The 22,521-nt window shown below is 50.5% G+C and overlaps 1 protein-coding gene and 1 long non-coding RNA gene across 2 annotated transcripts; one reads left to right on the top strand and one right to left on the bottom strand.

Moving 5' to 3' along the window:
• Window positions 1–463: 463 nt before the first annotated feature.
• Window positions 464–18,886, top strand: LOC119114546 (beta-1,3-N-acetylglucosaminyltransferase radical fringe). The gene is made up of 9 exons (XM_037238641.1): window positions 464–1,083; window positions 4,081–4,129; window positions 5,475–5,577; window positions 9,658–9,805; window positions 10,812–10,897; window positions 12,105–12,175; window positions 13,067–13,161; window positions 17,529–17,611; window positions 17,822–18,886. The coding sequence occupies exons 1-9, from the start codon at window positions 466–468 to the stop codon at window positions 17,874–17,876; spliced, it is 1,308 nt and encodes a 435-aa protein (XP_037094536.1). The 5' UTR covers window positions 464–465; the 3' UTR covers window positions 17,877–18,886.
• On the bottom strand, window positions 14,191–17,337 carry LOC119114547 (uncharacterized). Its single transcript, XR_005096036.1, has 2 exons — window positions 16,947–17,337; window positions 14,191–15,159 (listed from the first exon to the last, which is right to left on the bottom strand). It is a non-coding gene; the product is annotated as an uncharacterized LOC119114547 (long non-coding RNA).
• Window positions 18,887–22,521: the final 3,635 nt, after the last annotated feature.

Here is a 22,521-nt window from a genome sequence, read left to right on the forward strand (position 1 = left end):
ATCGAAGTTATTGAAATTCGACGGTAGGAGCATGATTCTACCTGTTTTGAGATTATTTACGATATGTCCTGCCTTAAACACGACGAATGGTGTACAATGATTTTTTCTAACATTAGGTAGGAAAGTACACCCTGACCATATATATATATATATATATATATATATATATATATATATATATATATATATATATATATATATATATATATGGTGCGACCACCAGTTGTGTCGATGGCCGGAGATAGCGGACGGACAGTGCTGCGATACCCTGCCATTCTCTTTCCCGTCCCCCGGCAGGTGCAGAGCCAGCGGAAGGGGGCGGCGGCGGATAGAGACTGCAGTGCCGGGCGGCTCCAGGACGGTAGCACCAGCCCCCGTCCGCCCCTCGCCGGCGCCGCCTCAGTCCCGCGCGAGCCTGCCGCGGGCGCGCGCGCGTCCGCACGCTCAGCACCGTTCGGACGCGCTATGGCCGCGGATCGACACGGGTCGGCACGGGGCGCCCTGCAGGTGGTCTGTGCACTCGGAATATGCGTGTTCCTAGGCCCGGCGGCGGCGCGGGTCAGGGTGGGTGGCACTAGCGGGGCACCCAGTGACCGGAGTGGACCCGATAACCGGAGTGGACTCGGCGACCGGAGTGGACCCGATAACCGGAGTGGACTCGGCGACCGGAGTGGACCCGGTGACCGGAGTGGACTCGGCGACCGGAGTGGATCCGGTGACCGGAGTGGACTCGGTGACCTGACCCGGCGTCTGTCGCGCATGTCAAGATCGGCGGAGGGCGTGGGCTTCACGCGGCCGCTGGAGGAAGGTCGAATCATGGCCGCGTCTGTTGGAGAGGCCGCCATGTCCAGTGGCGCCACCACAACAAAGTCAAGCAGCCCATCGCCCTTTTCTGGCCGTCCGGCGGCCTCTGGTGAACATCTGGCGACCTCTGATGACCCCATGGTGACCTCCGGCGATAGTCTAGCGGCCCCAGGGGACTGTCTGAGCGATGTGTTCATCAGCGTCAAGACGTCGGGCCAGTTCCACGCCACCCGTCTGCCTCCCATCCTGGACACGTGGTTCAGCCGCGTCCCCACTCAGGTACGGACCCTCGGAGTGCCCTTACGCGAAGGCAAACAGCACCCACATGCCGCAGTGACTGGCATCGTTAGGTCACTTGTGACTGTAAAGCGGCTGAAGTAAGACCAGATCTCGCCAAGCCACTGTCGGCCACAGAGTGCTCCTGGCTCACCAATCGCAGCTATATTGTGATGTACTTCTACCACAGTAGCAATGGTGTTGTAGGTGCAATCCTGATGGTGCACGCTTAGGCTACAATGCGTCATAAACGCGACACTTCGTAAACCATGAATGATAGGGTTCAACCTAGCCTCGTCATGGGCAAATTAGGGAACAAACATTGGCGACGAAACTGGGGCAGTTTGCACGACTATTTTTGGCATGTGACATATGATGGCGTAACACTACTGAGCGTGATAGATTGCTATTGACCCACCGGGCCCACCCAAAACTATGCTGGGTCTCCATTCCGTTATGAAGAATGCGGGGTCGCGGCACCACGTGGGCCTCGGTCACGTACCTGCAAGTCAGGTGCCGTCGGGCCAGATGACTAGAGATCACGTGACTACAGGTGACGTCTACAATAGCCCGGTCATTGCTGCTTGCACCGAACATTCTTGTTGCCTGTGTATGTGTGAGGGTGGGGGGTGGTCACGGAACTACAAGTCCCGATACTGCAGATGATGCTTTTTCAATCCAGGAAGCTGCAGGTCACACGCATATGCAGGGCGGCTGTGTGTGACCGGGCTGCGGTAACACGAATGCACGCCCGTGTTATCGCGTCTCGGAAAAATGCATTGCATTCTTGGCCAGCGCTGGTCCTCTCGATAAGTTCAGTAAATCACTCCCCTGCCAATTATGGAGGCCGGCGTCTCACCAGCTGCTTTGACTTGGACGCACTGTCAGGGGCATGGGGCTGCTTTCAGGGCACGAGCGGGGCCACGTATTTCATGGCCCGGAAATGCATATGGGCATGTTTTTATTGCACTTCAGGCCGTCCAAAGGAGACATGTTAAGTCATACTTCATAAAACTGCACACGCCTAAGCGTGCCATGTTACGATTTAAGCAGTCCCTCCAATCTGCTATTTTGATAACGTCCGGTATACGATGTTACACTGGACGGTTCGCGTATTCGTGCCAGGTGTGCTCTCCAGGCCAAGTATTGGCGACGATTTCGACTAAGACATGAGACTTATTGTTTTCAGCCGCAAATTGTGTCCAGGTGTCTGCTGGCATAGACGTTGCGTTCAGCCATCATTACCTGCACGTGTGACATGTGCGTGGATTCAAACAGAATGAAGCGCTTTTAAATGTGTCCAGGACACCAGCAAAAACAAAAGTCCACACCTGAACAGTGTGATACGCATGTCAAGAGTTTGCATATGCAACTCATCCTTACCTTATGTACCTCCTGCCTACCTACCCAACATCCTCACCTAACTATCCTTGCATCATGTATGCCACTGTGCTGGAGGACCAGATGACAATCGCATTGAACATTGCAGTCAGCATGAGTTAGCATTGCAACAATTTGTGGGCTTCAACGAGCTCAGAAGTTACTGACGACAATTTAAAAAAATAATAATCTTGCAGCGGTAAGGTGGCAGGACTGGAGTCCGGGCCTAAGGACGCTCGCCCGTCACCTGCCGCTGTGATTTCCGGAGCATTCAAGCTCGGTGGCCGTTCATTTGCTTACCTGAAACACTGGCATTGGTCAAGCCTGACTGAAAATCTGCATTTTCTTGGCCTGCGCACGTGTGTGGTGCGACCGCGGGGAAGAAACGCGTGCACAATGACTTGACGGTCCACTGTCCGGTGGCGGCACGAGCGATGTGCACCCATCGACAAACTGCACCGAATGATGACTGCTGATTGGGGCGGGGGGAGTTGAAGTGCTCCGTTTGCCGTGGTCATATGATGTCTACTGTGTGATGTGATACAGTCTAGTCTGCAGCCGCCAGAGGGACATTTCACCCAAGTGCCGTAGTAGCAGTTTAGCTTAGTTTGTAGTTGCTATTTGTAGTTGGGCGCCGTTCATGGCACCTCAGTTCTCGCGAGGTCGACGGCATACAGTTGGGAGGCTCGTCCCTGCAGCGTGCTCTGCGAGGCCGGCCGAGCCTGGCCCGACCCGCTCCTCTGTCCCGCACCCCGGAAGGCGACCGGACGCTCTTAGGCGCGCAGACACTCACTGAGGCCTCCTCCTCTGCGGGCAGGTCGGCTCGGCTTCGACAGATAGCGACGGCTTCCAGTCACCGGCCGCGGTCCGTGGAGGGGCTGGGGAGAGGGAGGGGTCGATGCTGACAGCGTTTGCCGGGGGGAGGGCCGACCCTCACGCGAAACGTGCCGCTCGCGGTGGTCGCAAGAGTCCTGAGGAGGATTCGCGAAAACATGCCCACCCAAGGCCTAGATGTGGAATTGTGGAGGAAGCATAAGACTGCAGGCAGATGGAAGAACTGTAGTGCTGTGTCATGCGTGTCTTTAAGCTGGTCAATGGTCTACTTCTTTTTAATGTTGTGCATGCAGTGTGCGCGCTAAACAATAGGCGACAAGACATGCTACAGCAAACACACTGCCATTGTGCAAATTTGTTTTTTTACAGCACCGAGGCAAATTGTCCTGCAGCCTCTCCCGGGCAAACTATTAATGTATTTATGAGCTTCAGTTTGACAGCGGTGTTGAGTAAGGTAGGGCATCTGGAAGCATACAGAAACCAAGACAACTGCATGGCTGCCAAATTTTTGAGTTGTGCGCCCCATTTAAATGGACCAGTTATAAACAAGCTTTTTGATGCGACATTGTGAGTTGGGCGAAATACGAGCGCCAAAAGCGCTGCACAAAACGTATGCTGCGTTTCTGCGTCGAACCGTTCGTAATGACCATGCATTCAACCACCGCTGTGTTGTGTCTACAATGTGGCTGTGTTTCCTCACATTGACTTCGGTTCATCTTCCGCCATCAGATTCGTGAGCATGGCAGTCCGAGTTCCGTGAAAGTGACCGCATGTTTTCGTTTTCAGACGTGGTTTTTCACGGATCAGGAAGATCCGGAGCTGCGGCAAAGAACGGGTGAGATGTATGGCTGACAACACTTTGTAAACGTGAGGCATGTGTGAACATGATACAGTTCAACTGATGACTGGGAAATCGCAAAATATCCGGGTTTTTTGCCACACATGCACTGTCCGCATGAAATTCCTTTAAACTTGTTTGTGTCTGTTAGAATGAGAAGTCGAACTGTAGTTCTGAACTGTAGGTGTATATAAGCCGATGCTAGTGTTCCGTAGGTCCTCGCGACGCCAGCTGACGTGTGTCGCGACACCAGCTGATGTTAATGCCTGCCGACGTCGCAGCGGAACAGTGATATGTGTGGTGCCCATGATAACCTATATCCGACCTCATAAAATGAAGAAGAACTTTTCTTGCCTGATGCGTTCAGAAACCCACACAAAAAAGCGTCAAAGAAATGCGATATTTCACGCGGCATGTCATGTTTGGTGCAAGCGAAATCGAGCGGTTATCTTTCCTTCTAGCGTGAGTTATGAAAAAATATAGTATAAGGGTCCATCCAGAAATCACGGTACGCATTTTTGACTATTTCCAAACCCCCTCTCCCTGGTCACGAGCCGGTTACGTTGGGGTACCCCCCCCGCCGGTTACGCTTTGTTAAGGTAACGTTCCCAAAAAGTAACGTCTGTGTGGCTGCAATTCAGCGATAGGTGCAAAACAGATAGCGGGCGAGTTCCATGTCATGTGAGGAAGACAGAACACCCGGCCTTGAGGGTTTAAGTTGGTTTTCAGACTTTCATCTCTATTTACGCTTTGCAGTCACACTTTAGCGCGACGTTACGCTTTTTCAAAACTTCCGATCCCTCCCTTGTCACGCTTCTGTTACGCTTTATCAATGTTCTCCCTCTTTCCCTCCATGCGTAGCGTAAGCTATCGACGATCCCAAACCAATTGACGGAAGGAAGATAATGAACGCGTTACGTAGGGCTATAATGTATCACCGGCCGACTTCAATGATAATTTTCTGCCGCTTTCGGGAGTGATTCTCTCGCTCTCTACTCAGCTTGCCGGCTTCTGGAGAGCTAATTATTTTCTTAAGCTGAAGATAATTAGCATTTCAGCCCACTCATGAAACACTGCCTTTATCTCCGTATGTCGGCACTATTCTAAACAGATTATTCTCAATGCATTCTTTCCCGCTGCAGCAAACCCTGAGGTTAAATATACATTAGTGGGCCATTGTCCTGCTGTAAAATAGAAGGACCACTAGCACAGGCCGGGAAGAGAGGGCGGGGATTTGTCGAAGGTATAATTTAGCTCCGGGGTGTTACGCCGACACCGTAAAGACGCGAGATTCCAACAGCGAGCCACGCTGCGCGCGCAGTAATTGCCCCATGCGTTGCAGGAGGTCAGGTGATCAACACCCACTGTCCGTCGTCACACGACCGAGACGCTCTCTGTTGCAAGATGGCCGCCGAGTACGACGCCTTCATGGCGTCCGGCAAAAAGTAGGTTCAACTGCGTCGTTCCGTGTGCAGAAATGTTAACTGCTGCCCCTACGTTTCTTCTTCCTGCGCCGTAAAGTTTGAAGCGTCCATTCGCATCTGTACGGAAGTGCAGGGTTGTTGGCGATATCAAAGGTCTCAATGAACTCGCGAGTGCTTCCAGCTCGGATGCTAGGTTCCCTGTGGGGATAACGTATCGCATGTGTTTCTGCATGCTGCCATGAAGCACCCACATGCCAGTCGCTTTCGCGATGCAGCTGCAGCTGCTCCTCTTTGTCCCACGGCTCCCTAATGAGGAGGGAGTCAAGTCTGACTCATCCGTGGCGAACTCCTACCCCTACAGTGATTTTGAGCGCAGCAACCACGGGCTATACTTTTCATCATGGCGACAAGCTAGGCAGGGACTTGAAGTCACATGACTATTCGTGTGCGACTGCGGCTTTTCATTGTTTGCTATTGTTTGCTTGTCTGAGTCGGCAGTCTCCGTTCCGAAATTAATTTGCCCGGGCTGACTTCTGGCTACACGCTTCGAGGAGGGAACCGTACTGTTTCTGGTCATTCTAACCGGTTGATTAAATCCAGCTAGTCAACTGATGTCGCCTAACATAAATACGCACGGCTATAGTGCATGACGAGCCGTTGTTCGCTGGGCTCCGACGTGAAGAGAGCGGACGGCGGCCAGCTGTTTTTCCGACCTCCACCCGCGACTGGCCGAAATTAGGTGAGCAGGTGCCATCGTGGCGGCCTCGGCGTTTTTGTTGACCGGCGGTTTTTGCGCCGGACAGTGCGGGAAGCGGTACGGTCTCCGCGGCAATCACAGCGTGGTGCTCCTCGCCCGCCATCGCAAAAGGGTGACGCACTAATGACGGGAGGTCCTCGGGATAGGAGACCTCCGCGCTTTTGTCCCCGTCTTTCTGGCTGGCTGGCTGGCTGGTCGTCCCTCCGTCCGTCCGTCCCCTGCCTGTCCAGTTATTGCCAATCGTCGTCTGTTTTGTTAAGTTAGTGTTTGTCCGCCTCCCTATCTGTCTGTCTGCTGTCTGTACGTGCGTATGTATGTAATGTGTATGCAGCACGCGGCTGCCGATTCCATTCTACGGTATTTAATGACACGAGATTTAAGTGAATGAGCCCACTCCTCACCAGTGTAGCGCGCAAGAGTCGATGCGTGCCCGCCTTGCATGCACATTCACTGATCTGTGTTCTTCGCCCGTTCGGTACTGCCATACGAGGTTCGGCTATGTCCGGGACCGCGAAAACCCATGCCTTGATGTGATGACCGGATGATCATCAAAGTGCGCAACAGCCACGTCTTGGCACTCATGCTATGTCCACACATGTCCCGACAGTCAGCCTGGTAATGGTGTCTTCTTCCCGTGCGTACTTGAGACTGGGTGGTCAGCTGAAGTAATTGGCTCATCCTAAAGGGGGCTGCAATTGTATTTTTCATAAGACCCCGTAACTGATGCTCCCATAAAGGAGTATTTAAATTGAAATCAGTCCAAGCACCTGAAGTATTACAGCTTTGGTGACTAATCCGCGATCTTATGAACGACTAATCGACTCGACCTTTAACACTAGGAACGGACAAGCGTTATGCACTAAAGCGCCGTCCTAGTTAAAGCACCCCCAGTGTTCGCTACCCATCATGGCTGCTTACGGCCGAAACTTCGCAGGATTTCCATGTTACCAAAAAAGAAACCCATGGTGAAAAGGAAGTAACGATGTAGATCAGGAGGGTGCCTACCATATGCCAGGATATTTAAGACAAATACTTGGATGGACACAATCCTTTCAACGACGAGTGCCAAGTTACGGTCCCAAACTGAGGTGGACGACAGAGCGCAGCTAAGTTGGAGATATTCGCTCGGACCACATGACAGATATCTGGGCATTTGTCATTGACCATGAGAGGCTATAACACCTTATTTCCGATAGGCTGCTTCAAGGAATGGGGCTCAGCCGATACCTGAGGAATGTCATTTTTGCTCTGCGGTATAAAGTATGAACGGTGTCAGCCGTGAGCGGTACCGAACCGTCGCCGCTGCGCACATGCGTCTGCGTCGGGACGTTTAGAGTGACAGGTTGGGGACGGCAGATTTGTGGCCGCCACCATGCTTGAAGTGGGGCAGCACTGTTTACAGCTCTGACTATCCTTGTGTTAAGCGTAGCTAGTATGTTTAGATCACCTAAATGAAGCGCACATTTTTAACACCGAACTACCTAAATTGAACACAAAAGTGTGCAAATGTGTGGGTAACTATAATAATTATGCAAGCTTTGTTGGGTATTAAGTTGAAACTATGAAGAACTATTCATTAAGCTCAGTTTGGTTACATTAGCAACTCACACACATAGGTGTAGGTCTTAACATATATTGGAAATGCATGTTGTGGATTGGAATAGTATCATAGGTGCAACGCTCAACACTGGGCGATGTTTGCCGACAAGCAGTGATTGTGGGTGACGTGCCTAGATCCATGAACCAACGCAACGGCTGCCGGCCACGCTAGCCAGCGTATTGAGAGCACACGAACGGTCGGGCGCCGGACGCGGCCTCACCCAGCCCGCTCTGGCCGGGCGGCTCCACCGGCTGAACGCGTTCATGGCCGATGTGTTCGCTGAGCGGCCGCGGCCTGCGCACTCGCCGCTCAGCGCCGCTCGCAGGTGGCGTGCTTTTCTGGAGCCGCCCCAACCACGGGCCGCCGAGCGTCCCCCCCCCCCCCCCCCCACCAGGCCGACCAAGCGTCCCCCCTTCCCTCTCATCTGGGCACGACATCCGCTCAGCTGATCTGAACAGACTCTGCCAGTGCAGGCATCATGGCGCTGCTGGCAGCGGAGGGGGTTGAACGTTTTTAAGGCGGTGAGTTGTGGTTAGCGGTGTTTTAATGGTTAATTTACTGTGAGCACTGGCAACGGTGTTTATCGCATTATTTGGTGTCATATGCGACACAAAGCGGTTCATTAAGAGTACATCACTTTTGGTGCCCTATGTTTTGACCGCCGATACGCCTTGGTATGATGTGCAATCGTGGGCACTAAACGATTAGGTATGCCTATAGGCAGACCAGTGGCTTGATCGAGGGGCGGATCCAGGATCCCATGGTGCCCCATGTTTAGACACCTCTTAAATCGGACCCTGCGATCTTTTTGGGCTCCAGGCTGATGTCCGCTTGCAGGCACGCGTATGAGATGATCAGTAATCATCAGACACGTAGCAATGGGACACACGTTGCGTTGCGTTGGAGACGCCGGCCGGCAGTGGACGTGGTGAAAGGTCTGTCTCCCTTCTGGTGCATTCGTATGCATTACACTTACAGTGGTCCTCACTAATCCTTCATCGGTGACAGCGATTAGTGGCTCTCAAGCTGCGAGGTGTTCTGACCGAGGATTTTTGACGAGCGACGTTCACAAAAGCTCAGTCACGTGACATCGTGTGACCCGTCTGTGCAGTCGCAGACTCGTCTCGAGTCTAGACATCCTCGCGGAGTCCCCATTTCTGAATGTCCTCGCGGATTCCTAGACTCACGGATGGACCCGCCAGATGACGTGACCGCGCGGTTTTTTATAGTTATTGAGGTTGAACCAGTGCTTTGAAGAATGCGCGGTGACTCTTGGTCGCAAGGCTCTTTAGCAGCGAAATTTGTCCGTGTAATTTCTCAAATGTTTTTCATTCTATGGATGGGTTACGATGCGGCAGCAAGCACGTTTGGAACCGAAGAGTGCACTTGGCTGAGGTTAGGGACCACGAAATCCTTGCGCGACAAACCTTCCAACCGGAACAGGCCTCCCAGTTTCGCAGGCACTTACTTTAACAGGTCCGTGATGTTGCAAGGCTCTGCATACACATCAGTTTTCGATGCATGAGGCAGATATCACATTAAGCTCGGAAGCACATCTTGTTTATGTCTCCCGCAGAAAGTATTTACGATTCAAAATCCGATTAGGCCCGCTTAAACTTACATGCGTGGGGCTCCCCTGCTCCTAGTCGGGACAAAATCCGCTCCGAATAGGCCTCCGCCTCAGATGCTTCGGAGCCGTTTCCTGACGATTCAGATGGGTCATAGCCGTTCGCTGGCGCTTCAGATGGTTCTGCCACTTCGACGACGACAACTACGTCAACACGGACCAGCTGGCGCGCCTGCTGGGCGAATACGACGCCCGCCACGACTGGTACCTGGGTAGAAACTCGGTCCACGTGCTGCTGCAGATCATGGACGACGACCGGCGAGGGGTACGTCTGTACCGGAATAGTACGTCTGGGCCCGCACCGACCGGAACGAGGTCGAAAACGTCCTGATCGGTCAACCCTTGACGTGGCGGGATGTGAACGCACGCATGCCCCATTTGGTGGGGAAGGCGCTTGCTTTGGACGCACTTACAGGTCTTTCGGTTGCGTAGAACATGACGACCGAACCGTAACTGGCCACCACGTTCGCGAGCAGGAGAGAGCGACCACTCCCAGTCTTGGTTCGTCTCGGGGCCCGGGCCATTTGGTCCTACGGCCGCAGCCATCGGCCCGCTCCCCGGCGCCGTGACCACTCTCCGGTGAGACGGTCACGGAGAGCCGGCAGCCGTGAGACGCCCTCCCGCGCCAGTCACGTGACCGGAAATCCCGGGTCCGAGAGCCTATCAGCCGGCTGAGGCCTCGCTGCGTCAGCGGGGGCAGGACAGCGAGGGTTCCGTTCGCAGTCTCTGGCGGGGACGCATGTGACCAGCGACACTTGTAGGCTTCGACACGTCAGGGCGCAGGCCACCCGCCCGCTTACACCAGTCATGGCGGTCCGTGCTCATGCCGAGGCCCTGCGGCGGAGGACGCCTATTCCGACCGAAACTGTACCCTGCAGTGTCGTAAAGCCCGCCTTACCCATACAATCACACGCCACACACCACTCGGCGGATTCACTGCATGATCGATGGCGAATAGGGCGAAGGACAGGGCTGTTGTAAGGCCCGCCATGCGCATACAGTCACTCGGCGGGCTCACTGCACGACCAATGGTGAATTGCGCGAGGTACAGAGCTGGGATCATGCGCGGGCAAATACCACGGAGCGCAGCGAGTCAACGTCGCTCAATTCAATGACATTTTCAAATTTTTCGTCGGCATTCTGCGCGTCGTTCATGCGGGACTTACGGCAAATCGAAAACAAAAGAGAGCATTCTGGCAGTCACCAGAACGCGGACGGCGCTGAACGACCTGCATTTTCACCGTGCTGTCGTCACACACTGGCTGTTTCAGGAGCGGATCTCATTCTGGTTCGGCACCGGCGGCGCAGGCTTCTGCTGGAGTCGCGCCCTGGCGCTGAAAATGTCGCCGTTCGCCGGGTAGGTCATCCCGCCTCCGCAGCCGGCGTCGCCAGATGCAGTCGGCGGACCTTTGTGATCACGTGGTCGCTTACACCCGCTCTCGGTGTTCATTTACCCGTCCTTCGGGCGTATCCTTATTGGAACGGTCGCCGAAGATTAATGCGGGCAGCCTATGTCCGGTGAAAGCCGACTGATTTATTGAAAGCTGCAAACTCAGCCGGCTTTTGTATTTACTGCTGCCAACCGGCTTTGCTGCATTCAAACGCAGCCTCGTGCACTACGCTGCAGCTACCGCTCCATTAGTGTTTGCAGACGGCAAACTGCAGCGAATATACGGTGTCAGGCCTGAATCCTGTCCGTCGGTGATGTAGCCGCAGAGGCCGTCTGGTGATAGGCCGATGGTGTGGCGGTCATCGCGGTGGGGTGGTGCAGGCGGCAGCAGGCGGGAGCAGGCGCTACCTTGGGCGCCGAGGTCACCGGTCCGGTCCAGTAATTTGCAGTGGTCCGGCTGAGGCTAGACGGCAAACTACGTGACATGGATCTACCTTTAGGGTGTTTGTGACTCGTTTTTTGTTGGTGGGTCGCGATTGTGCTTCATCGCGCGTGGCAATCATCGTGCCAAAAGACACATGTTCGCGTATCCTGACCGCCCCTGGAGGGACACATGTTCGCGTATCCTGACCGCCGCTGGAGAGACACATGTTCGCGTATCCTGACCGCCGCTGGAGAGACACATGTTCGCGTATCCTGACCGCCTCTGGAGAGCGTCGACATACAGAAAGAACACTGAGCAACAACGATCCTGCTTATTGTTGATTTATTGGATTTGGAGAGCAAAATCCGTTTTCTAACCGAAAGCACCCGATTTCTTAACTAAAAGCCACCTAACCAACAGTGAGTGAAGTTCATACGTGCCCTTATTTGCGACTTGCTACAAGCTCTATAAGTCCAGAAGATATTGCTGCGCTTTGATCAAGTCGTGATAGGGTCGGTGGGACAGCTCATTTGGAACAACGTCGATTCGTTTTGCAGTGTTAAGTCACGTACGCGATGGCATTCGCAAGGCGGTTATCCCATCTCGAAGAGACCTACCACAGACGTCGTCATGGGAGCCCTCTAAGGAACGGCGCTTAAAGATTATCATGTCTTTCGCCTCCGGTGGCGACAACTAACGTAGGCGAAAATTACAGGCGCCGACCAATAACGTCTGTTCTTTGGTTTGCAGCGGAGGCCGCTTCATGCGCGTCGCCGAGAAGAATCGTCTCCCCGATGACGTCACTGTTGGGTACATCGTAGGTACGTATGACGTCATCACATCAAACCTGCGCTCGGCTCTAAAGGAGTCGGAGCTGGTTCCGAATTCAGCAGATGTTGAATCAGGTTATTTGCTTATACGCTATTGCCACCAGAACATCCGCATTGGAATCCACTCTGCAGCTGTCGAGCATTCGTGCGTCACGGCTCAAGCCGCGACGTGCGAGTGCTCGAGACCGTGTGGTGTTGCCCGGAGTCGGCGGCCGAGTCTGAGTTAGTCCGAACCTGTGCGCGCATCAGCCACGTGCTCCTGGAGTCGGAGCTGGAGTCGATTCCGCTGGAGCAAGGTCCAACATAAATTTGATCTCACAAAGGGCCCGATGGGTTTGCAACCAAGATGCGTAGCCCTTGACACTCCCCAAAAATGTAATTGCAGTCGCTTCGTAGTTATGTTTATCGTGTCAAGATACCGGTATCAGAGCCTTGCGCCTCGTTCCTCTCCTGATGCTCCTATGAGCATTGCGCAGTTATTCTGAGATTGATCGTCCTCTCCCGCTCTGACTCACAATTCCGACGGCGGCAAAACAAGATTTTGCTGCTGCGTTTGACGTACGACGCCGCACCACGCCCAAGGGAAGAGACGGCAAGCCGCGCCGCAGGGAGAGATTGCCGTCGTCTTTAATCGAAGCCTGGACGCCGCTGTGCGGTCCCTGTCAGTTCATTCCCCTGCGGTTGTACGCAGGCCATCCATCATGTCATGCTTGAACACTCTCCACAATGCTTGTTTGCGCCGGGCGCCTTGCTTGCCAGTGGGCAATGGCAGTGAAGCAGTGGTGGGCAATGGCAGTGAAGCAATGGTGGGCAATGGCAGTGAGGCGCCGCCTCAGTGTCTGTCTGAGCGTGCTGCTGGTGACGCTGCCGGCGCCGTTGCAGAACACCTGCTGAAGGTGCCGCTGACCGTGGTGGACCTATTTCACTCCCACCTTGAGGAGATGAAGTTCATTCGTAGCGAGGAACTGGGCGAACAGGTATGGATGCCTGGACGGATGCTGAGCGATCCGGTAAGGATGTCTGGATGGACAGCTGAGCGGAGAGGTCAACAGAGCCGTGCAGTGGTGATAAGATCGCCACGTGGTCCAGGGGCTTAATATCGCATTTCGTTAAGGGCCTCGACTTCTCGGGCCGCCGACAAATCGCAGCTGAGCGAACGATCTTACGCCCCGCCCCCTTCTCCTTTTCCCCACTTCCACCTTGTTCTGCCGTATAACATGAGTCCCTACAAAATAGCACGTCATGCTAATGAAAATCCCGCGGTGTGCAGGCCTCCTTGAAGAATATTTGAACATGCAATATCTTCAAACTCGTTCCCAATTTCTGACTCCCTTTTGCCACACAGTCCTCAGATACGACAGGAAAACGTGAAGGCATATGAACCTAAACGTACTATTGTAAATATACCGAAGGTACCCACATAAGGAGAGAATGGGCATGTAATACAAGAACGGAGAGAATGGGCACCTAGCTTTAGACTCAATTGCATTTATTTGGTGCATTCAAACTTCATGTTTACCGTACCACAGGTTAGCCAATTCCGTGCTCCTTGTGTTGCTCAACGGATTTGGCGAAACTAGAGCTCTAATTGGAACCTATGGCCACCAAAAATTATTAGCCACTGCACACGTGCCTGGATATCCGTTCTGAAAGCAACGGGGCTTAAACCATGTTAATTATACAAATGCCTATATTTCTAGTGCATTCTATGTCGTGACTTGTATGAAGAACGACGTAACCCCGGAATCCCGGATGATCCGACGAGATTACCCACTGCGCAGGATCCGAATTGGAGCAGACAGGTCTCGCGCTACGTCATCTGACACCTATCATTTCTTGGGAGCCCCGTCGGCTGCACTCTTTCAATGACCTAGCCTTTAATGAGATGGTGCGCTGTACCGGACGTCATTGACTTCTCATGGCAATGGTGCGGTGGTGCGCGTACAATAATCCCGGCTAAACACTCCAGGACCTACAAATCGCGAGCGGTGATATGAACGAGATCATCAGCTCCAACACGCCATGCAAGTGTATTCAGATCGACGGAACACATCTCAGCAAACACAACGAGACGACGACAGTTTAGACACATCCCGTACCAACCAGACAACACATTCCGTCCAAACGACTTCTCACAAACACAATAAAACAACTTCGCAAGCTTTACAAGTGATGTGTGCTGCCAAAAAGGAGACTGCACCTAGCACGGCGTACAGTTTCCCGTCCTCAGGCAAACACATCATCATAATAAAACCATCAAATACACCGTCGAACACCACCATTGCGCATCATCGCACCAGGCCACCCCCGCTTCTTTAGCCACAAAGAAGACGGAGACTGCACAACTTGAAATCAGACTCCTTCCCAGCCGTACGCACAACAGGAGTCTAGGCCGCGCCGCTGCACGCTGCCGTCTACGAAGTGGATAGGTTTCCGCTTCTCCGACCGGAGGACAGAGATGGTGGCCACGCTTTTGCGCCAACCTAGTTGACGCTGCACGTGGAGCTGGCTCTGACAGGGGGAGACGGAGGACGTGGCGGCGCACCACTCAATTATGAATGCCGACAGCGCCTTGTCCCATGTCGAGCCTTGCTCAGGGTGATCGTCCAGATCTTCAAGAATGAACTTCTGCATCTTGCCTAGGAGATCCGACAGGGCAAGATGCACACAGCGGCCGTTGGGTCGGCCACAGGCGGGGGGTGCTACGGACCACCGCGGGCGCCGACAGGTCAGACGGTCTGACGTAACGGGGGATCCACAAAGTCATCGTCATCGCTGTTGTCATCGACTCGGTCCCATGGGTTCTCCGTGCAATACTGAAGGGCTGGCATCTCGGCAGCCTCCCTGGACGGCCGTGCAATACTGAAGGGCTGACGTCTCGGCGGCCTCCCTGGACGGTCCTGGCGTCAGCTCTGTGGCGAGGGTAGCCTCCGCACGCAGCATGGCAAACCATCCAGATGGCGTATCACGTCATCCTGCCAGGAAAAAACAGTCCAATTACCCTTTGAAAATAGGCATTTTCGTTTTAAGAAGGTACGCTGCGTCCTCTCAAAATTGTGTGCAATCTGCAGGACGACTGACTGTACCATGGCTGACTTGGTGTCTGACAACTAAAACAGCGCGTCAAACGGTCCTTCTTGTAATCTATCCTGTTATTTCAATTTCAGTGCCCTGAAAAAGTTTGAGTCTCCCATCGTTTCTCAACACGTGTTGACCTATCATAAACACCCACTGCAAGTATTCTTCGCAAAATGTAGTGCGGCTTATTCGGGGCACGCGGACGGCGGAACAACGACTAGAGTACTGATAGCCTGTAACAGATCACCTTGATACCTTATACACGGCACGGGTCTATGAAACCTTTTATCCTAGCCGTCGTGTTTCCGGCAGCCCTTTTCACGCACAGGATATCCTTTGCTAGGATGCAGGAGCCCGATGTTTTACTATACTGATACTCCTGGGACGTGTGTTTCTAACCCCATGCTCGGTTGTGGTCATCAAGACCTTTAGTCATCGGTGTCTCGTGTAGCCATCACCTTTCGTACCAGGTATCAGGCATTAGAATGTGGGGTCTGGAATGCTTGGTTATATTTGGTATCTATTTGCAGGATCCGTACAGATTTGGACACCTTCTTATTTTGCTGTCTACCAGTCCCAGGTCGCATCTAAGTTGTTAATAGGCACGTGAGATCACAAGCATTCCTTTGAAAGCATATTAAGGCATACTGGAGCCATGAGCATGTTTAACTTAAGTTTTTGTGAACCAAGACCAGAGAACTATTTCATAGCAGTCAGAGATAGGCGATTATTTAAGCACACAGATCAAAGTTATGAAATATAAATATCATCACTGCTTGTGCTCATTAAAACGATCAGAAGACATTCAAGGTGATATGCTCCTTGAAAAATAAAGATGTTGGAAAATAGTCCTGATGTCTTACCTTGTTGCACACTCATTCAACTAGTCAGTTGTGAAAGAAAGTAATTTAAGTGTAACAGATGATGTGATCAATGTAAACGCACACTAGCAAAGTACACTTGACACTTGACATGTCTGGAGTAAGGGTAGATCATGTGCAGCATAGCAGTGACATCATGAGTACACTTTCAGCATATACCCTTTAAGTCCAAGAGCTCATAGTTAAGCACACAGGTGCCACCAACTCAAGTGGTAAGAGAGCCAATGTTTCAATTAGTTATGATGTTACAAAGGTATTTTCAGGCAGACACATGCCAAAACATCCCTTTACACACCAATGATTGAAAATTCAGTGTGTTTTGGCCCGGTCTGAGTTTTACACCCAAGTACAGGGATCCAAGCACAGATGCCTTGTGGGTGTCCTGTGCAGCAGGTGATTTGTTTGGATGCTGGATGCGGACATTTTGTGTTATGCTGGCCTCAGCTAATAAACCTATGTATCACTTCCTATTACTGAGTTTTGTACACTTCTTTACTAAATTCAGTAGCAAATTGATAAAAACAGTCAATTTTTCATCAAAACAGCAGTATTTTCAGAATAAGGAACGTTACTGCATATTGCAATGTAATCTGCCATATATTATAGGGAAAACTACTGTGTATGAACTCAGAATTTCCATCTAGTTATATACCTTGCCCATGCAAATGCTGTAACACAAAATAACTGTGTAAAACCAGACCCAATCCAGCCAATTACACCCAAAGCTTAACTCTGGGAGCATGATCAACCTGCAGGGCTTGTCACAAGCAGGGGTGGTAAGTCAATGCCAGCACAACCAATACCAAAGAGAGATCAACACAAAAAGTGCATATCCCCGATGCCCCTTCGTAATGAGATGCGGAAGTCAAACCAAACTAATAGAAATGCGTTTTCAATACGTCGCCTGTGCGCCAGAAATGTGAAATATGCTGAATCGACCGGAATCTGTCAGCACTATTGCCCTCGCTGTTTACACGGGCTGCTTGGAAACGCATGTACGAAAAAATATATGCGAGCAGTGCAGACCCCCACGGTTGCCATCAATAATCGCTGCCGTGGACGCAGCGTGGAAAGCGCGATGAAAGATTTGGAGAGGTGCAAAGGCGCGTACAACGCCAGGCACAAGCATCAGAAACGCCGCTGTTCTGTCATTTCGTTGTCATGTGGTCCTGTTCAGTTCTTCAGTTTTAAGTATCGCCATTTTCAGTCTCCCACGTTTTCCGCGGCGCTTTAAGATGCGAAGTGCCTGGCAGTTATCTGTGCGTCCACTAGTGAACTGCTTCCATTTCAGTCACCACCGTTAGTGCGAAACAGGGACCGTCAGCCGTGACTGAGCAGCCCCGTGCAGCCCTGTTGCAGCTGATTAAACTGCTGTGTCGTTCTAGATATCGCTCAGCTATGCCAACGACGGGGACACGGAGAATGTCATCAACCTGGAGATATTTAACAAGCAGAAGGACCCAACACGGTGAGCACCCAATCACATCATGCTACGGGAGAATAACTGATGCGAAGAGAAATGGTTTGAGCAGATTATTGCGAAATGGTGCCCTTGGAATAGGTTGTCGCTCCTGCCCGCCCGTATGTGTTTGTTAGGGCCCAACATGATGTAGCCTAGTTTAGCATGTCCTCAATTATGGAATATGAGGGACTGATGTCGGTTTTTCCTCGTGTGCAGGTTCTATTCACTTCACTGCCTGCTTCATCCATCTACGTCATTCTGTCCACGATGACGTCACATCAAGCTTATTATTTAGCAGTAAGGGCTTTCACTGCAGCATAACAATTTGTGCGGAGCTTGTCGAAGGGCAAATATGTAACAAACATGTTGCCACGTGACGGTGCTGTCTGTGGTACGCTATCCTCCCTTGCGCGACGCGGGGTGAGGTGTGACGGGAAAACGTGGTATGCCGTGATGACATGACGGAGAATGCCATGCTTTCGAACTGGATGTTGTCTGGTTTTACTTGTGTGCCATGCGTTAATATATGATGATCCCCTTAAAATGTGCGGAGTTGAGATTACTATAGGCGTAACAGCGCTGTTCGCGCGGTGGCAGTATGCAGTTTTGTCGCCGGCAAACGGCTGGTGCGCGCCTTGCCGCCGCATCAGCCGGCAATGCTGTCAAGCCAAGAAGGCGTCGGTGCTCTAACTGTTCCACCTACATTTGGCTGCTAGAAACTCAGGTGACTTGAAACTTTACTTAGAACACGTGTGTGCTCGTAGGTGTCGCGTGTTTTTAGGGCCCGTAGCAAGTTGTGACGTATCTGTATGCTGAGGATGTGTAACACCAAGGGCACGTGAGAATTAAAACTGTGTTTTCGCTGTGCCGCAAAACTTAATTTCACGATGAGCGGACTGCCCATGATTCGGACAGTTCATTCTAGCCGAACTTGGGCTTTGACTGGATTTCACCCCAGATTAGGAAGGCCCGATCAACTCAACGATGGTCGAATATGTTGTACAGTCGTCTTAAATGCGCATATGGAAAAAGGTCAACTTTGTTTGTATCGTAGCATCACTCGCAGTACTGTTCACAGCATATTTAGGTAATGTCACCGCCATTCGTAAGCATGTTATAAGAAGTGGAACAAGCCACATGTTTCTGTCTGATCGTTGATGCATTTTAATTCAGTTCAGTAGTGATTCTTGTGTAGAAAGATATCAGCCCTTGTCGCTTCGGGATATCACCGCAAAGCCCATACCTTAGCTTCGCAGGTATTTATGTTTGTTTGATCTCGAATACAGTTAGTTCATGTTTTCCCTTAGCTGTTTCCATTTTGCTCTGAGACCAGCGGCTCAGTCGTGGCCAGATGTCGCGCGGATCAGCGGTCCTGACGGCCGGCCGCCGCGCGTGGGACGGCGCTGATGCATACGGCCACACATCGCCTGAGTGTGCACGCAATACATGAACTCCTTGCCAAGAACACGCACACAGCCCATATTCCCCATACACATACATACATTATATATATATATATATATATATATATATATATTCCTGAGGTATTCAACTCACTGTGTGCTTTTTCTACCATCACTCACAAAGCTATGCAGATGTTGTCCTTCATATCCTATAGGATCATACACCCAATGGTTTTTAATGGGCTCCTCAGTTTGGAAAACGAGAGTTGGGCCCGGTGCTCTGGTTTTCGAAACTGAGGCCTGCTGAATTAAGCTGAGTCTTTAATTATTTTTTCAACTTACATGCACATTTTACGGTTAAGCTCACATCTAGGAATCATTTGTGTCACTCGACTCAGATCAAGCTATAATGCCAGGACATATGTGTATGCCAACCAGACTTGTGTTTGACTCAAGGTGAACCGTAAATGCACTCAGGAGTCAATGATTTAGGTTCAGTTGCAACCTGAGTCAGTTCACTAGGAAAAATGATCCTTTGAGTCATGGGCAAGTCACATTATTCACAAATGTCATGAGCTTGACCATGAGCGGATAATATCTACCAATGTTGTGTTAGTGGCTGAAATTAAAGTGGCGATATACGAAAAGACATTGATGGCCGAATTAAACTGACAATACCCGTAAATACAGCATGCATTTGCAAAATTCATCCATAGACCGGGATATACATATATATATATATATATATATATATATATATATATATATATATATATATATATATATACCGCTAGCATGCACATTGTAAAAAAGATGAGCTCACATCCAGGATGTCAGCATATGACTCAACTCAAACCTGGTTGAAATGTCAAGCATGATATACCAAATATTTGTCAACAACACAATCAACTTGCCAAAATAATGCCAGTTTGCATGATGTGATCATCATAATCAGGTATCCATCTACTTAAGTGTAGGATTTCACAGATAAACAAACATGCTTGCCAGACCCGTGTTCAGCTCAGGCTGAATTGTGAATCTGCTCATGAGTCAATCATATTGGGGTGAGTTACAGGCTGCATCTGCTCACTAGGAAAAATGTTTGTTTGGGTCATACTTGAATCACATTTGTCAAACATTTCATGAGCTGAGTCATGACCTAATTAGTTCCCACAAAATTGTGTCAGTGAGTCATATGGCTGAAGTCAAGTTGGAAGCACAAGGAAATATGGCCGCCTTAGGCAAATTTACATCTTATTTCAGTGTTAAAATTGACATGCAGCACAGCTTAGAAAACTTTTTGCAGCATCAGCACAGAATTATTGTCACAATTTCTAAACAGAAAAACCTAATGCTGTTCATCCTGAAGTTTGCCAAATCTCAGCCAGAAAGCAGAGGAAATATATATATATATATATATATATATATATATATATATATATATTCATCGAAATATAAATATGTATATATACGAAAACTAAAAATACCAAGTGGTCAAGGTGTTCTACTCCCATCGAACGAAAAGAAATGCACGACGTCCACCTCTCAACAGCCTCATTTCCTCTGTTCAGCCTTGGGTTACCGGGCTGCTCTGTTTGGTATCCATACGTACTAAACTCAGCCACTTTTCGTACGAATCGGTACTAAGCACCGTTCCTCTCGTAGCAAGGATTCGTACTAAATATTCTAGAGGACGTGTTGTCCAATGCGATATTTACGTTTTATTGTACGAAACAGTTGCGCCGCGAACGCAAGACTTCTAATAGAAATGGACAACCGAATGAGTAGTTAGCTATCTTATGTATGTATTTTCTTGGATATGTAATACCACATAGGTATTGGATATCTATGGGTAATTTAGGTTCAGTGTATCCAATGGAGACCGCGGGGGGAAAGAGCCTTCTACGGCGCTTTGTTTCATGCGTCTCTGAACATGGTTACGGGTAGTGTTTCACATTTGTAGGGTTTATAACTGAGCTAGGCGTATTTAATATCATTCAAGATAATTCACAACGCATAGTTGCATGACGCATGTGAAGATTCCGATTCAGGCAACATTGTGCTACAAAGTGACCAAAATGCATAAGTTTTGTACCTGCGCTCCTAGAACCTACCGCTTTTAGTGTGCACACAGGACTGGTACGCAGAATAAATGCATATGTCGAGCACAGAAGTGACATGGGTGGGACACCTGGGTTCTGTAGACACATAATCGAAGCACAACGGGCCGGACGGGTCAAGGCAGCATAGAATAAACAACGTGAGTTTATTTGGAGTTGGCGACAGGCAGGTTGAGCGAATGAATATGGCGCGGACGATAAGATGATCGACCAGGGCAACCGATCGCTGTTATCGCGTAAGACGAACTGCAGTGAACGCATAAGACCGAAGGAAATATGACAAAGATGCGGGTATGCAATTTGAATATGATCATAATAGTTCTCAATATGTTCAGCTCATTTCATTGTTTCGCTAAGTCTTTGATCATGGATGTAGGAGCACACAGTGCGTTTATGGCGAGTCCAATGTGTGGGGCATGCTACAAATGCGCTTAAAACGGAGATACAGTAGTGTAGGCGTTAGGCGACAAACAGCCGATCGCATATAGCAACACTGAGCCAAATGTCAGAGCATCATGCCATTGTCGGTATTTAGCGGATACGTGGCCAGTAGTCAGCATGGTGGCGGCAAATTCTGCCATTTAATTTTTTTCCGCCATTTCAGGCGGAGGCAGCTTTCTCTGACGCATGTGTCCGTTAAGATAATAGCATACCGTGCATTTGTGTTTCTTCTCATCTTTTCTAATCTCCGTAATATCCTGTCTAGTTGTGAACGGAGTTGCATTACGGAAGATAACAGAACCTGAATTGTGTAACCAGAATTAGAGTGCAAATGTGTGAACTCATGCTGCTGTAATGTTCAGAAATTGTGGTTGATGGTGATATCCCTTGTGCATGTGTTATGTCGTACGCATGTGTAAGTACCTACTTTCGCCGTCTTATACATTATCTTATTGCTGCATTGAATATTGGCAATTATATTTCGTGAGAAGATGATCCTTAGTTTGTTGACAACTGCAACCATGTGAGGCAAGAATGTTTGTTTACTTCCATATTAACTTACTCTTTGTTCATGTCACACTGAGCCCGCCTCCCAAAACCAACTTCCACGCGACAAGTCTTGATCTGTCTGGGGTCCGGTGGTGGACGACTACGGCGCCAGAGAACTCAAAGCGGGAAACGTCCCGTGCGACAATTATGAATGCCATTAGAACATTTTCATTCACGCGCCGCACTTCACGCGCTTGAACAACAGGCCGGCTGGCGCAATGAAAATGACGCGAACGATCAGCCGATCGGCCAGGCACTGATGGCCGTAACCGCATAAGTTAGAGGTCAGTTAAACCAGGCTTCGCATAAGGCTAAGGGAAATAGACCACGATACAGATATACACCACACACACGCACACCACCCAACCACGCCACACACACATACACACACACACACACACAC

Source organism: Pollicipes pollicipes, unplaced genomic scaffold (genome assembly GCF_011947565.3).
Source record: "Pollicipes pollicipes isolate AB1234 unplaced genomic scaffold, Ppol_2.1 Scaffold_2566;HRSCAF=3012_pilon_pilon_pilon, whole genome shotgun sequence".
Classification (NCBI taxonomy): Eukaryota; Metazoa; Arthropoda; class Thecostraca; order Pollicipedomorpha; family Pollicipedidae; genus Pollicipes; species Pollicipes pollicipes.